Consider the following 15,049-nt stretch of genomic DNA (forward strand, 5'->3'; position numbering starts at 1 on the left):
TTGTCGAAAGTACGGAAAGCGACCTCCGGATTAAGCACGAAGGAGTGAGCTTGATGCCTGCATTTCAGGCCTGAAATGCATTTCACGCGTAAAATGCAACAGACTGATGCGAAAGGAAGTGGTTTTGTCACATATAAAGCGAAACGGAATCTGTGGGCCGCTTAACGTCTTTTAAATTTCAGACTGCATCCGAGAATTGTCAGTCTAATCACGTTCCACGTTTCAACGCTTATACAACGAATATTTTTTCCGCAGATTTCAACGAATATTTTTTTCGCAGATTTAACGGAAAACGGTTTTGCGACGAAATTATCACCGAAAAAGAATCTTTTATAGTTCACCGAAGAAATCCTAATATTTACCGAAATGCGTATTTTCGAATTTCCTAACTAAACCCTGTCCGACAAGGCAAATCGGATAAGCGTTGATTAAAAACTCTACCCGGATTTAAAAGAAAATTTCAAGCTCAGATAAATGCTCACATGGTGACATCATTCACCTTAAAAAAATGAATGTCGGACAAAAGAAAAAGCAGCATTTTTGTGTTATCGGCAAGTCTGATTATTACCGACGATGGGCGCGAAACTGTACTCAATACAAATATCGACAACATTGCTCGTTTTTAGATGTGTTTTACGGCGAGCAAAAATAAAGGGCGCTGCAGCATGATTGACTGGCTATATTCGACTCGGAGCCACTCAGACGTCGACCGAAGGCAAACACTCCGACAACCGCGTGCTTCGAGAGCGCTTCAGGCCCGTTCCTTAAAAACGGATAATTCCCGACGAAGCAGCTGTAGGCCTGGAGCGTGCTGTTTAAGCCTAAGGCGAATTTGACAAACCTATATCGACTGTGTACTCGCCTGTATACTCGCCAATCTAAGTGTATGACTATCGTATGCTTGAAATGTTGCCCGTCTATATACATACCAGTAATCCACAGTTATGTGTTCATTCTCCGATATCGCAACTTTAGTCATGCAAGTTGTTTAGCGCGATGTCAGTTAAAACATTTGCCCTTTATTTTACTTTCTGTTGGAACATCGATCTCTTGCGTTGTATTTTCTGTTCCTTTCTTACCAATAAAAAAAAATTGAGCTTTGCCGTGTAACAGAGAGACCCAACAAACCTTAAAGCACCTGGCTTTGCGGGGAAAGGAGTCCGAATTGTACGGATTGTCGGAAATGCAAATTTTACTTGCCTTTTAGTTTTCCAACAAAGAAATACTGTATACAGACGCGTTTAGTGACCACCAAAAACCGGTTTTCTTTTGGCGGATTACAAATTGTGCCCTAGTTTTAAGTACAGCATGTATTTAAAACGACATACGTGTTTGGATTGTTTTATAATTGCAATAAAATTTGACGACTTTGATGAAAAATACAATAAAAGTGCGGCAACCAGGCTAAGAGTATCAAACGGTTTTCTTCAACAAACGCCTTTCAAAAATGGGACTATATCCTTACTTACGTTGTTAACTATATTTGAACGAGTGGTTACAGAAACATATATCTGCATATATTAAAGAATATTAGACGGCGTGAATGTATAATGCTTGCCGTGCAAAGCACTCTCGGAACCGCCACATCCACAAAATGATTTAGTTATGAGGTTTGGAGCTCTGATACGTGTACCGGGAAATGCAGAAAGCTTCCTCTTATAAAAAATTTAAAAGTAAACAACGCGCGAAGTCAAACAAACGATTAATATTTCGACGTTTTTTGGCCGCGTGCTGTATACTTTGTTATAATCCAAAGCTGTTTTCGCATATAAATGAATTTTGCAAAGGCTGACAGCTTGGCAGCGTTTTTTTTGCATTCCGACGATGAGCAGGTGTTAAAGAAAACCGTAATCTAATAATCTGTTTAACGAAATAACTGACAAGTATACCTCAGTTGTTGGGACCTGAAATTGGTATAGTTCGCCGTTCCCAAACATTAAATTTTAGATGCGAATAGAAAATATACAACGTATTGCATTCTCAATATAAGAAATAATCGTTTTAAATCTGTCTTCCGGTGTAAACCAAGTTACAAGGCGACGTTTCGGGACCAGATACCAGCTGACATTTCTAGGGTAAATGTTAATAAAATGTATTGGCTATTGTTGGATTACGAGATCTACCGGTACCAGCGTTTCTTAAGTCTAAGTGTAGTTCAGAACAGTTGACCAAGAATCCAAGATGGTCGCTAAATGGAAGTTGTATGAACAATAAGTGATGGAAAGCAAAGTTCTGTAAACATAAAGAAGTAATGCAACACGTTGAAAACTCATATCGCTAGATAAACTTAAAAAACGTCAAATTTTCTCTGGTAAATTGGCGAAGTTGACTCATAGCTCGTCATTTTATTAATCTACTCTACGTTTAGTCTTATGACCATAGTTTGGAAGCAGGAAACCGGCGAAAAAACGCCGATCCGTTTTCCAAATGGTCAAGTATGAACAAGTCTCTCATAATAACCTTGTATAAAGCGAAGAATCGATGAGCTGGCATGCCAAAGGCCGGGAAAGCACTCTATCAATGGACGGATCGATGCCATTTGACCTTCTTCCATATTCATGACATTGATTGCATGGCGTTTCGGAGCAATTCGGGCAAAACTCGAACCGATTAAATTCGATGGATTTGTGACGCGTCTGTGTATGTGTGCTTGTGTGCGGGGGGTGGAATGGGCTAATTGAGAAGGGTATTTAGACAGGCTTTCAGGATTTGGGTACACTATGCACGGATCTGTAATGCAACTTGATAATAAATTGTAAAGCCAAAAGGATTGATGATGTCGATCTACCTAATGATGTCGATCTACTCGCCTTTTTTGCCTTCACTTTCCATGATCTATTCGTGGACTGAAAACACGATGAAAGGATAAACCGAAATCAACCAAACTTCCCAATTTGCGGACACATCCAGGATATGGACCATAACCAGCTGCCCCATCACCAAGATAAAAGGAGGCTACAATGCAAATCACCGCAGAGGGGTTGAATACAAGTAATGGCTTCCCAATAACTTCTTATAGGGCTGTCATAGAACTTTCGCCATACTGAACAACTATACCAAATGAAAAGATTGTGTCCGAAACGTTTGCACGCATATGTCCCTCATCTCCACCCCAGTAACGCTGTAAACGATAATGCGTTTAGCCTATTGAACAGCACATATGCCTTTTGGTTTAACATACTTCTTTCCCGCTTTCACCATTGAATAATTGTATTCCGTCATGAACGTTAGGACTTTTACGGATTTTTGCACAAATACGTCAGTATAAGCATCGACACCGAAATCGGGACCAAACTGTGCAGCGGCCGAAACATGTTAACCAAAACATACCATACAGAAGCAAAACTCACGACCGTCAAAACGCCGGTCGATACGTCGAACGTGTGGCGGTCATAGCAACGCAGGGGAAATGCGAGCGTGTGCTGATAGACTTGGGCGTGGCATATGGACACCAAAACAGTGGGCACAATGCGGCGCTGTGTTGCGCGATCGCGGAGTGTTTCAATGAGACAAAACGAGGGGCCAGCTTGTAAGGCAATCCGTCAAGTTTCTCGTAAAAACATCGATTGTGGTCCGACGAATGGAGAGGCCTACAGGTGACGGCAGCGCTAGTATAGAAACGCCGGTGATAAGGCAAAGGATACTGCTCGCTGGTGGAACGTAACGTACACAGTGAAACAAAGGCGTCATCATAAAGCAGTGTTGTGCGGTCGGCTTAGCAACCGGAGGTGTCGCGTGTTGGTCGCCCGTCTCCGATTTCGAGAAAGTATCAATCTGAGTTTTCTGCCTTGTGCTGAGCGCGTTTTCCTTGCCGGGTTTTGTTTAAACCGAGCTAAAATAGCAGCTGCACTTCAGCTAATACATCGATGATTCAAGGCTTTGCGATTGTTCTCGATACCGAAAAAAACCCTTTGAACTAGAATCGAAATATTTCTCAACTGACTTTGGATACGTAAACGAGGAACTCTGTCCATTGAAAAAGCTTCGCTCCTTTGAACTGCTCATTCTTAAGTGTACTTTATTGCTAAAGTCGCGTGGCCAAAACGGCATGTGGTTATTGTACTAATGGCGGTATCGATAGGTGAACTGAATTCAGATGAAAATGAAAGGGTCCCTTGACCAACACAACCACCTTTTGAACGCGCCGCCGAAGAATGTGACAATGGCGATTTGGAGTGCGTTGCCAATTAAACAAAAACTCGCCGGCACACCTGCACATCAAGAAAAAGAGCACTTAGCAGCTAACCAAACGATAACCTCAGTCGGTTGTTTTCATGAGGAAAACGCATATATACTTTCAATAACTGTGTACATATGAGAGTTCAGTTTTTCTAAGCTTAACCAACGGGATTTTTGGAATAGTCATATTTCAAGCATCCTTTGAATGCCGACTCCACATACCAATCACCGCCAGCTCTTCATATTGGTCATTGTAGATTCGTCAAACCCTTGCAAAAACAATCCGTTGATTGCACACGAATCCTTCCCTATAACGGCTAGTTGTTATATCACAGTTGTCCACAACTTTCGCGTTGGAAAATTTCACGTCAAACTGAGCTGCTTCTGCATTTTACAGTGTCGCAAAACCGGCATTTTGATATGACGCAAGTCACAAGTGATTTTTAAAATAACTTCACTTCATTTTAACCCAAGCCATTTGTGCAATAGACTTAAGTCAAGTCAAGTCATCTGTCCAAACGACTTAAGTTAAGTCAAGTCATTTGTCCAAAAGACTTCAGCCAAGTCAAGTCATTTTGCCCAAAATACTTCAGTCAAGTCAAGTCATTTCAAAACAGTGACTTAATTACACTTAAGTCAAGTCATTGACTTAAGTCATTGCAATTACAATTGGCACTATTTCGAATTGAAAAGGCACAAAAAACATTCTTTCGATAATTGCATTCGACCTTCAAGGACGCCAATGGCAGCGGTGACGTGGAAAAAGCCAGACACGCCTCCCATAATGCTCGGTGCGACCGCAGACGACGGGTTCATGCAATATTAATGGGCCGGTCTAATTGAGCACCGACCTGATTTCGCTGCTATCACGTGCACAGGGATTTGGCGTCATTGGAAAGAGTGGAAATTTGTGTTTTAGGAAGTTAAATGAAAAATTTAAAAATAACAGTGCCGTATCAAAATATAACCGAATCAAGGGGGCATTATAGACAGTGGCAGACTTTTTCTAAGGTAAGTATGTTTGTGGGACAGCGAATTACTAAGAGCACCGGACTAAGAGATATGGCATTAAACCATAAAAAAGTGTATCAACATTAAAAAAAAACAGAATCCAACGAAGTGAACTATGTCGGACGCTTTTTCCAAACACGAAGTTGAATAATTCCATTACGACTTTTTGTAAGGTAAGCACGTTGGTGGGGCAGCGAAATACATCGGACTAAACAATGACAATGGTTTTTATTAGTGTTATTGCTAGGGGTAAAGCACAGCTCGAAAACCAGCACAAATTTGCTTCTCATGCACTTGCAGAGTGAGGCGTATATTTAAATATGGCATTAAACAAAAAAAGTGTATCAACATTAAAAAGAACAGAATCCAACAGCGTTGCAATTCAAATGCCTTGCTTTTGTTTCAATAAAATTTAAAATTATAATTCTGTAAATGACCAAAGTTTGTTTTTTGTTTATCTTTGGCCCAGCTAGCTATAAAAAATGATAAAACAATAGGTTTTCATAGGGCTGTTATCAATTTAGAAAGAACGTTCGTCCGATGGATGTTTCATCCCAAACTTTTGCAACACTGATTGCGCGATACTTTGTATAACAACAAAACAACGCAGCAACTAGCATCACGAACAACCACCAGGCGTGCGACAAAGTGAATACCGATAACTCATTACGTAATGGCGTGCTGAATCTGATATGCCGTACATGGATTAAACCAAAAAATACTGATTTCTTTTTAAATTTATTACTGGTTATCGCACAAAATTTTGATTAATTTGCTCATACCACAGACAAAGGGTAAAAATGAATAATTACTGGTGTATAATGGACAGACACAGATTAACAACAAACGTACCTGTTTGGGGAGTGAAAATTTTGCTGAAAGCTCTTCCTAAAGCGATCTGGCACAGTTTACGTTAGCCTTTTAAGTAAGAAAGTAAAGCAAAGAAAATATAAAGCAGTTACAATTACGTATACATATAACATCTATATTCATACTCATACGGATACTGAACTGACATGAGCTCCATCAGTCATCTATATGTACAAGACAAAATTAGTGCCGAATATGAAGCAGCAAAATGAATCTTAATTGAACAGCATATCTCAAACCCATTAAACAATCGCTCATAATCGGATTCCTGTGCATATAGACTGGCAAGCTTTCATTTAACGGCCAAGAGCAATGCATTATACATGACAATCTCCTAACTCATACCCAAGAGCTGCACACCGCTTAAAAAAAGCTGCATGCAGGCCGCGCGGCACTAAAACAGAGACTGGGGCCACTAGCGCAAAGCCCAACGGCCTATGCCCGCCTAGTCACGGAGGCGGACAAGGGGGTTGGGCAGACTCGTGCGCTCCTTTACAAAGGCATGCAATCAACAACAGCAGCAACAGCAACAGGCGTACAGCAGCGAAAGCGCCGTAACGTTGAAAGCGGAAAAAAACAAGCGGTCGATTTTCATTTTCGCCGACGCACTCGCCCCGTATTGATTGAACGTAGCGCATCGAGCGTGCGCGATTGCATCCATGCCGTTATTATTTTCGGGCGTAATTTGACAGGGCAATTTGCGACCGGCGGCATTCTGCGAGGGGCGAAACCGGTGCAAATGGGCGTAAGTTGTGAACCGCGGCTTTCGCGAAAGTGCGGTAAATTCATATTCTTTTCAGAAGAATATCAAAGTCCATACAGAAGTAGGTATCATTTTGAACGTTTCGAAAACTCGTTATTCATTTTCAACATGTATGGTATTCGAAACATCTGATGTTGAAAATGAATAAAGAGTTATTCGAAACGTTCAAAATAATACCTATTTGTGTGTAAGCTTTGATATTCTTATTACGTCCGACTACAACCTCCAATTATTATACTCCACAATGATTTGTGATCTTTGAGTTTTGCAATACTGATTAGCAATGAGTATTGAAGGGCGACAAGTGCAACTGCGTGTTTCGACAGCGGGCTGAGGCATGGGCGAACGCTCGATAATCGTTATGATAGATGACAGGCGGCCCTGGCATATCCGCAGCTAAAATAACACGCAGACGGCAAGAAAAACAACACGAACCAGCTCTCTGCGGCTCACAATGGCGTCAATGGGTGGCGCTTTCGGCGGCAAAAGTAACTTTTTAACCCGCGTAGCCCGAAACGCGACGTCAAAGCAGGTTAGTGACAGTAAACGGGGTCGGATTAGGGGGGGAATCGAAAAGTGAAGCTAAGCCACGAATGTCTGTCACGAATCGCAAGCTTTTACACAAACTGGTCACATAGGACATATATAGGTGCTTTGTGGTTCCCGAGCCATTTACCGAACTTCCCACGGATCTCGTTCGTTCCATAAGGAAAGGCGCCGTGAAAAAAAAAAAGTTTCTTGCATAAGATATACATTTTTTGGTTTCAAAGATTAAAAGATAGTGTAAAATGATTCTTCATCGCGCAAACACTGTATTTTAAAGAATGGCCGTACATTACACATTTGGTTCATGTGCTTGCCAAACAGCAGGTCTGAAATTTTCCAATACTGGTTTCTCTCGTGGATTGGACAGTGATAGGAAGTAATAGTTTATATTTGCTGCGTGCTCTGTACCATACTTTTACGTTGCACGACAATGAGCACTTTGTACATTTAGGTTACAACATTTGCACAACACCTGCACGTTTTTTGTATTATTAGGGCATATTAAATTTCATCAATGTCAGCTTTTCGTCATTTCTGGTATAAACTCTATCATAATTGTGTTATGGTGGTAAAATTGTAAAACCACGTTCACTCACTTTCTGTATCTAACTTTTTTATTTCTTTGAAAAAGAAGTGCCTCAAAAGTGACGACATAGCTACAGAAGAAAAAACAATGTTCAGCTTTAAGAAGCTTTTTGTCAAAGCGAAATACCTGCCACAGACTTTCGCCGTCCCATTATACTCCGCCTAATGCAACGACGACTGGCAGCGTCCATTATACGCGAAAGGAGATCAATTAATTGCTTTGGATGCAGATGCGCAACACACTCGGCGAGACGGCAATCAATTGTCTGCTTCCTATTAAGAGCGCTATTCCTCCTCTCTCAAGCTTATACGGAACACAGCGCTATATAGCTCGACCTTTAAATCGTACGCGAGTCGAAATGAAGTAATGCTTCAGCGAAAAGAACCGCCCAGCTGCAGCGAAAGAGTGATTAAGCGACCCAGCAACAGATTGACCTGTTTTATCCGTTTTTTTCAGTTAAATCGAAGTTAAAAATGGTGTAGGACTGCAATTAATACTGCTAAATATAATCCTTACGGCGTAAATCGACTCAATTAAAACAAAGCGCAATTAGATTGGCCACTACCTAACTTGAGGTCCCTTTATTGTGACGTTGAGCGATTTACTAACCTCCATAAAGTTTCTTCGCGGCGCGGGTCTTCGCTTTTGTGAAATTTCCCTGTACCTGCAAAAAAAAATCACAAAATTTAATCGAGGAAAAACAAAAATATTTTGTATTAGGTTATTAGTACATGAGTGGAGAATAGTGTGAATACAGAAATAAAAGCCTATCGGTTCGCTGAATCGAAATCATTAATTCGAATTTAATTTATACTTAAAACTCAAATCCAGCAGTGTTTAGCAACTTAATAATTAATCAACATGAACTATTTTATTATAACTATAAACAGACAGCCAAGTGTGTAAAATCTAACATGTGGCTATGTATTGTATGTATTAGTTTATTGTATACGGTTCGTATAAAGAACGTTACTATGCCGAACACCAGTTTTAAACTTTTCCTAAACATAATGAAACCAAATATGCTCCGAAAATAAATTTTCGGCCAATATAAAATACGCAGTTCAAGTGGATTCTATATGGTCAAAAAAATTCTTAAAGGCAAAAGGACGTTAAAAACTCGAGCTGTCAAAAGTCTTTAAACAGAAAGCTACACATGTTCCCCCTCTTAAGGCCCCACTTATATTTTCAAACAGTTAGCCCGAAGCGAAGGTAGGGTCATGGTTTTTAGAGAGGCGCTTCTCTCTCAAAGAAATCAGATAAGACAAATGAGAAATACATTGTCCGCTAGTGGTCGGTAGTAAGCTCTTATAATGGCACCCGTTGTCGGCGAAAATTATTAAGTAACTAGTTTCGTACAAAATAGTGGCTTATGGTTTTCCTGCGCGACATGTTTTAAGTAGCCACGTTGGAAATATTTACGGGTTCAGTAAGTTCAGTGAGTTCTACATGTTGAAAAGCAAATAAAACAAACCCGCACTGCCGGTTGCGTAGTATGTGTGCTTACTGCTTATATACAGCGTGTTTACCTTTCGTACTACATGTTGTACTTTGTAATAAGAAATGCACTGTTAACTTTGTGATTTATAACGCTTTAACGCCGGCTAAAAAGGAAGAGTATGACAACAATTATAATGAAAACCAAAATAAACAAATAAAGTTTTAACAAATGGAGATAAAATTCAAGTAGTTTTATCTGCTGAATAATTTGTAAGCAAAAAAGAAAAAAAAAGGATTTGAAATCGTCAAATAATATTTTATATAATAAAAAACAAAAATCGAAGCAAGTTTTGGATATTTGCATGAGAACACAGTTATATGAACGGTTACCATATAGTTCGTATGTGTGAGTTTATATCATTTCCTGCATATACATTGTGAACTGAAAAGGTTTTGGTGACGTACCAAACATTGTTTAGAAACTGCCCAATTAAAATAAACACCAAAGAACAATTAATAACTATTATAATATTGCATAAGAAATAGCGATGATCGTCCAAGAATAAGGCTTTCGTGTAAAACGCAGAATGATTTTTTTTTCAATTACTGAGATAAAGCCCGTTCTTTATGAACCAATGATCAGAAGTGAACACGGAAATCAAATCGCGGCATACCGGTGGGATAATAACATACAGGGGAACGAAGTAGAGGAATGGCGTTACTAACTACTTAAGCAAACAATACCAGATCATCTCTCGCATCGAACAAGCCCAAGCAGGTCCAGCCACTTCACGGCCGATCGTAAACCAGTCCGAGGAACTTATCTTTCACAGTAAACAGGGCGCTCAAATGCGGTTGTTTTCGGCGGCCCTGTTGGCATTAAGCGTAATTAAAGCGCCGCTATTCTTAGTTTGAAAACCTCAAGCAGAACGGCTCTTTTCCGGTTTGAGTCAACTATCTTTAATACCACGGTTGGCAACTCTGCGTTTACCCGCTGAGTTCTATTGGAAAGTCGGCTTTAAATCCTCACAAATTATCGCCCGCAAGGCCACTTTGAGATAACCTTATAAAACACTATGGTGATAAAAAAGTATACGTTTTCACCATAATTTCCTGACATTCGTTATTTTGATTCTTTGCGAAAGCGACGCGACCACTCTGGGGATAAAATCATAGGGATACTATATGTGCCCATCTTAGGGACACTCCAGCATTTTGGGCCAAGCAGGTACCTAAATCATGTTTTTTTTTTTTTTTTTTTTCTTTTTCACCTGAACAATAAAAACGACAGGACATTAATAGGGGCTTGTCTTGTAAAACAACATAAAACATCGGCGTATCCTTCTTTATATGTTCTGCATACCCGCACCAACACGGATTTAATCGTGAAGGAAGTCATTCGCATCCACCCCCGCAATTAGCTTGATCGTCCAGATATAAATCTATGTGGCGCATTCCCAGACGGGCGTTCACTGTCAGCAGTGTAAAGACGGATAAGCAATATACATTACAAAAGCAAAAGTTGGCGTGGGCCTTACAGCGGAAAAGGACCGTGATATACTAACCACAGGTTGTTCGAAGGAATGCTGTCAGTCCTACTAAGGCGATGCGGTTCGTTTGGGACTCAGTCGATAACTCGATAGCGGTTATATGAGGCATGGAGATAATACAAAGAAGGATTTGGGTAGGCTTGATAAATGGATTTCAAGCCGGAGGTATTCAACGCCATATTTAAACCGCAAACTTTACTTTGTCGCATTGCAGTAAATACAGAAAATGAGCGTCCCGTAAGCGTAACGCTTCCATCCTATATAGTTGTTTAAAAAGCGGCAAAAAAAATTAATGTCCAAATATCCGTAAACCTTACTTAAAAGTCAGATTAGAATTTTAGTAAATTGCGGTTTTGCATATATCTCATATCTCACTATGATCCACAGCATAATAATACAACGTATAAGTTCGCACTCAGCGATAAAGCACATACGACCTAAATTGAACGTAATTTAATTTTGAATAGATTTAAAAATTATGCACAATTATATTTTTCATCGGCTGTATCTTCCAAACCTTGTTTAAGCAACCCAATTTTTAAAATATAGCATACTTTTTTAAATGATTTCCACGAAAATCAGAACATAATATGTAACTTTAAATATTCTTAAAGGAAAAAAACGGGTCACATTTGTCGGTTGTCGGAAAAAACGCTTTAACCATAACTCGTACCCACATATTATACAACCGGATTGGATTTAAGGGCAGAAGTCTTTACTATAAGGTTCATCGGAAGTAAAGGCCTTGCTTGATTTGCTATTCAATATTGTGTGTGTCGCCATCACGTTTGATAAAACACTGGGCTTAGTCGTCATTGTCCAAAAATCTTTAAAGTTACCTTAAATATTGGGGTTAAAGGCCATGCGGAGGAAAGCTTTCGGACCCCCTGTTTTCCTGGCCTATTCTCCAACAGCAAAGCAAAGTTGATTTGATCAAAATGGACCAACGCGTCGAAAAACCGAGCTCAATATTCAAAGGCGAAAGCGGTTGGCGGCTTAGACCAAACAAACATAATATACGTTGTTTAAAGGGAGGATATGTGCACTGCAGCGTGCAGCTTGTAGATATGTTGACAGTGCGGTTTCGATCAGGCTGTTCACATTGGACGTACGTGTCATTCCAAAACGACAGGTCAATTTAACAGAAGAGTGAAACAAAATAGGCACGCTGACCGTTAACATATAGGAATTCAGACACCGCATGTTAAGTAGACAGCTTTTCTTGTTTGTTTAATCGATTTCATTAAAAATGATGTGCAATTTAGTATATAGAATTTTTTAAGGTGTTTTGGGGGACCGATTTCTCCAGCGGTTTCCCAAAAAATAGTAAATATTTGTTTAAGCAAATCTGGCTATTTTTGGTATTTAAATGAAACACTTGCGGTCTCTTAAAACTACTTAGCGGTCACCCAAACCAAACCTTAAAAAACCCTGTAAAGACCTACTTGGTTTTGCTAAAAAGAAATCTATAAATAAAATAACGTGGATCGGCAAAGATCGTCTCTTAGGACAGCTTGGTAAGGTTACGCATTGCAACGCCGATAAATATTTTAAAAGAAGGTATAGTCGAATTTTTATGTTAATAATGAAATTAACACACAATTGCCTAAGCAAGGTAAAAGCCATCGCATTCCAATATGACGACAAATAATACAAGATATTTTTTATAGAACAAGTAAAACAATTTTGGGCAACGGAACTTCAATTGACCTTCACCGAGTTGTACAAACTCTTTTAAATGGCTTAACGAGCGTGCCACAAAAAAACAAAAAAGTGTGCCACAAAAATCACTTCTTTATCGGAAGTGTCAAATGCAAACAGCAAACGAAACATGAACGCGGTTGCGATCGTTGGCTAGTAAAGGCCGTTAACCCTACACTGGCGTCCGGTAAATATTATCCGAGTTTGTTCTCCTAGAAGTATGAGCGCCGTCGCCATGGAAACGGGACAAGGCCTTTGCAGTTTAGGTGGTTAGGGTTGCGCAATTTCGGGTGGAAATATTTTGCCGGAATGTGGGTGAACAATAAGGAAAAAAAATGCCGTGCGTTTGTATGACTAAATATTAAAGAAACGGTTCATTAAAATGAAAGTGGATAAATCAGAAGCAAGCGTAGCAATTCGAAGCGTACTAATTTAAATACATAACTAGTATTCATTCGAAATAAGATATACTGACGATGCCATTGCTGGCGAAATATAAATATAAAAAGTGTCTGACCTAAATTACTAGATTTGCTAGAGTATTCTGCTATAACTAGTATTTTAAGTATTTCGCAGCGGCTGCTTTCAATTCCGATTGCGCATTGAAGTTTGCGACGGCATCGCTGGTGATACTTATTTCGACGGCAGGCAGCCGCCCAAACACATACAAGCGCTCGCCGTAAACGCATATATAGATATATTTATATTTGCACGTTTGTAATGGTTTTGATATTTAAAAATGCAAGCACTTGCCGTTCTGAGTAATGCAAACTTGCAGGATGGAGGGAAGGAGGGTTTCGCAATCAACTCGCAAGAGATTCCTCGCCTTCTCGACAGAATACACAAAAGGCGGGGCGACCGGGCGCGGTTGTTAGCGCAGGGCGCGTTTTTTGACGTCACACAAACAAGCCGACAAATAAACGTCGCCGCCGCATTGATGCGAGCCCAGGCGCGACCTGAAGCGCGAGTGGCGGCGGGGTATTATCGGCCGGGAGCATTTTCTCCCCGATTTGGGCCGATACGTTAAGCGTGTCCCTTAACGATTCCAAAGCACCACCGTAGCTTTCTGTGAAACGAGCTCAAAAAATTTTGCAATTTTAAAAGGGTTTGGAAATGTCGTTAAACACGAAGGGTTAGGTTGGGCTGGATACTTCTGCGGCTTTTGTGTACTGTTTAGCCCGAGGTTAATAATAGTTTTACCACGCGACCTAAGTATAGGCAAAACTATAATTATGCAATACAGAGTCAAATTGCGCAATTGCTCTGACTGTTGTTTGGCAAATGGGCGAAATTGAGGCATGTTGTTTTGTGGATTTTACGTTTTTTTATTTTACTGCCTTTACTTTTTTCTATTTCATTTTTAACATCGAGTTATTCGAAAACGTTCAAAATTATACCTAATTCTATAATGGGCTTTGATATATTCTTAATACGTCTCACTGCCAAAATGTACACTGAGCCTCATATTTCGTTTAAATCGCCTTTTATCAAATTTATGTCACAGGTCTTTTTTCAGTTTTACCCAATCGCTATTTTACGTAACAAATTAGAACAAGGTCGTTCGGGAATACTTCATATCAATTAAGTTAAGAAAATTGTTGTAAGACGTTTAGGTTTCGTGCCCGAAACCCAGCACGACATTGGAAACCAAAATTGTCGCAATAAACCTTTAAAGGATTTGGAACAAGGATCGGGTCACAGCAGAAAGTCTTTTACATAATTCATGAGCTGAAACACTAAAGTACTTTGGCAGTGGCAGAATACTGAAAAACTGTGACTCTTATACCTCTTTTACTTTTTAAGGTGGTTAGGTTTCCCAGCAGCGGACAATACAATAGTTTATTCATGTGCGAATATGGTTTTCGATTAAGTATCGGCAAAATGATACCCAACAAAATATACCTGTATAACGTATAAGCCAAAGGCCTCTATAAGCTGTTAAAACTGACAACAAACTCAATAGTATTAGGGCGCAAAAAACCCGCATAAGACACGCGGCACGTGGGGCCTGACAAACTATAGCGTCCGCAGCCTTACTTACGCGAAGCCAGAGAACTTTTCACATCCGCCGGCCACCAAGTCCATTCCGTCCTGCAATTCGTCGAGTCCAAGCACTGGGTGTCCGTGGTTAGGCGTGTAGACCTTTCTCACGGCTCCGAAGGGTGCTTTTATGCCCGTTGTGACCTGGTGGAGGATGTATATTTTTAAAGCAAAGAATAAAAGCCGCCAACCATAGTATCGAAAATGACTTCGAAGGTTGAAGCTACGATTTTTTTTTAATTATGGTTTATCGTTTATAACGATTTCAAATAAAAACTATACTCAATACCTAAAACGGAATAATCTATGATAAATATATATGAAGACCAACTTCATAACGAAGCCGAATGGGCAGCAATATCT

At 39.9% G+C, this 15,049-nt stretch overlaps 1 protein-coding gene across 2 annotated transcripts in view; it reads right to left on the minus strand.

Moving 5' to 3' along the window:
- LOC146136036 (uncharacterized) overlaps positions 1-15,049 on the minus strand; it is a 33,919-nt gene that overhangs the window by 13,807 nt on the left and 5,063 nt on the right. Inside the window, exons 3-4 of one of the 2 annotated variants that reach the window (XM_083395072.1) lie at positions 14,688-14,830; positions 8,565-8,619 (exon numbers count right to left, since the gene is read on the minus strand). In XM_083395072.1, coding sequence (XP_083251198.1) covers positions 8,565-8,619; positions 14,688-14,830 — 198 coding nt within the window. Of the gene's footprint in view, positions 1-6,042; positions 6,104-8,564; positions 8,620-14,687; positions 14,831-15,049 lie in introns of those variants that run through there. The other variant, XM_083395073.1, reaches the window with a different exon arrangement.

Source organism: Ascidiella aspersa, chromosome 8 (genome assembly GCF_963924565.1).
Source record: "Ascidiella aspersa chromosome 8, kaAscAspe10.2, whole genome shotgun sequence".
Taxonomy (NCBI): Eukaryota; Metazoa; Chordata; class Ascidiacea; order Phlebobranchia; family Ascidiidae; genus Ascidiella; species Ascidiella aspersa.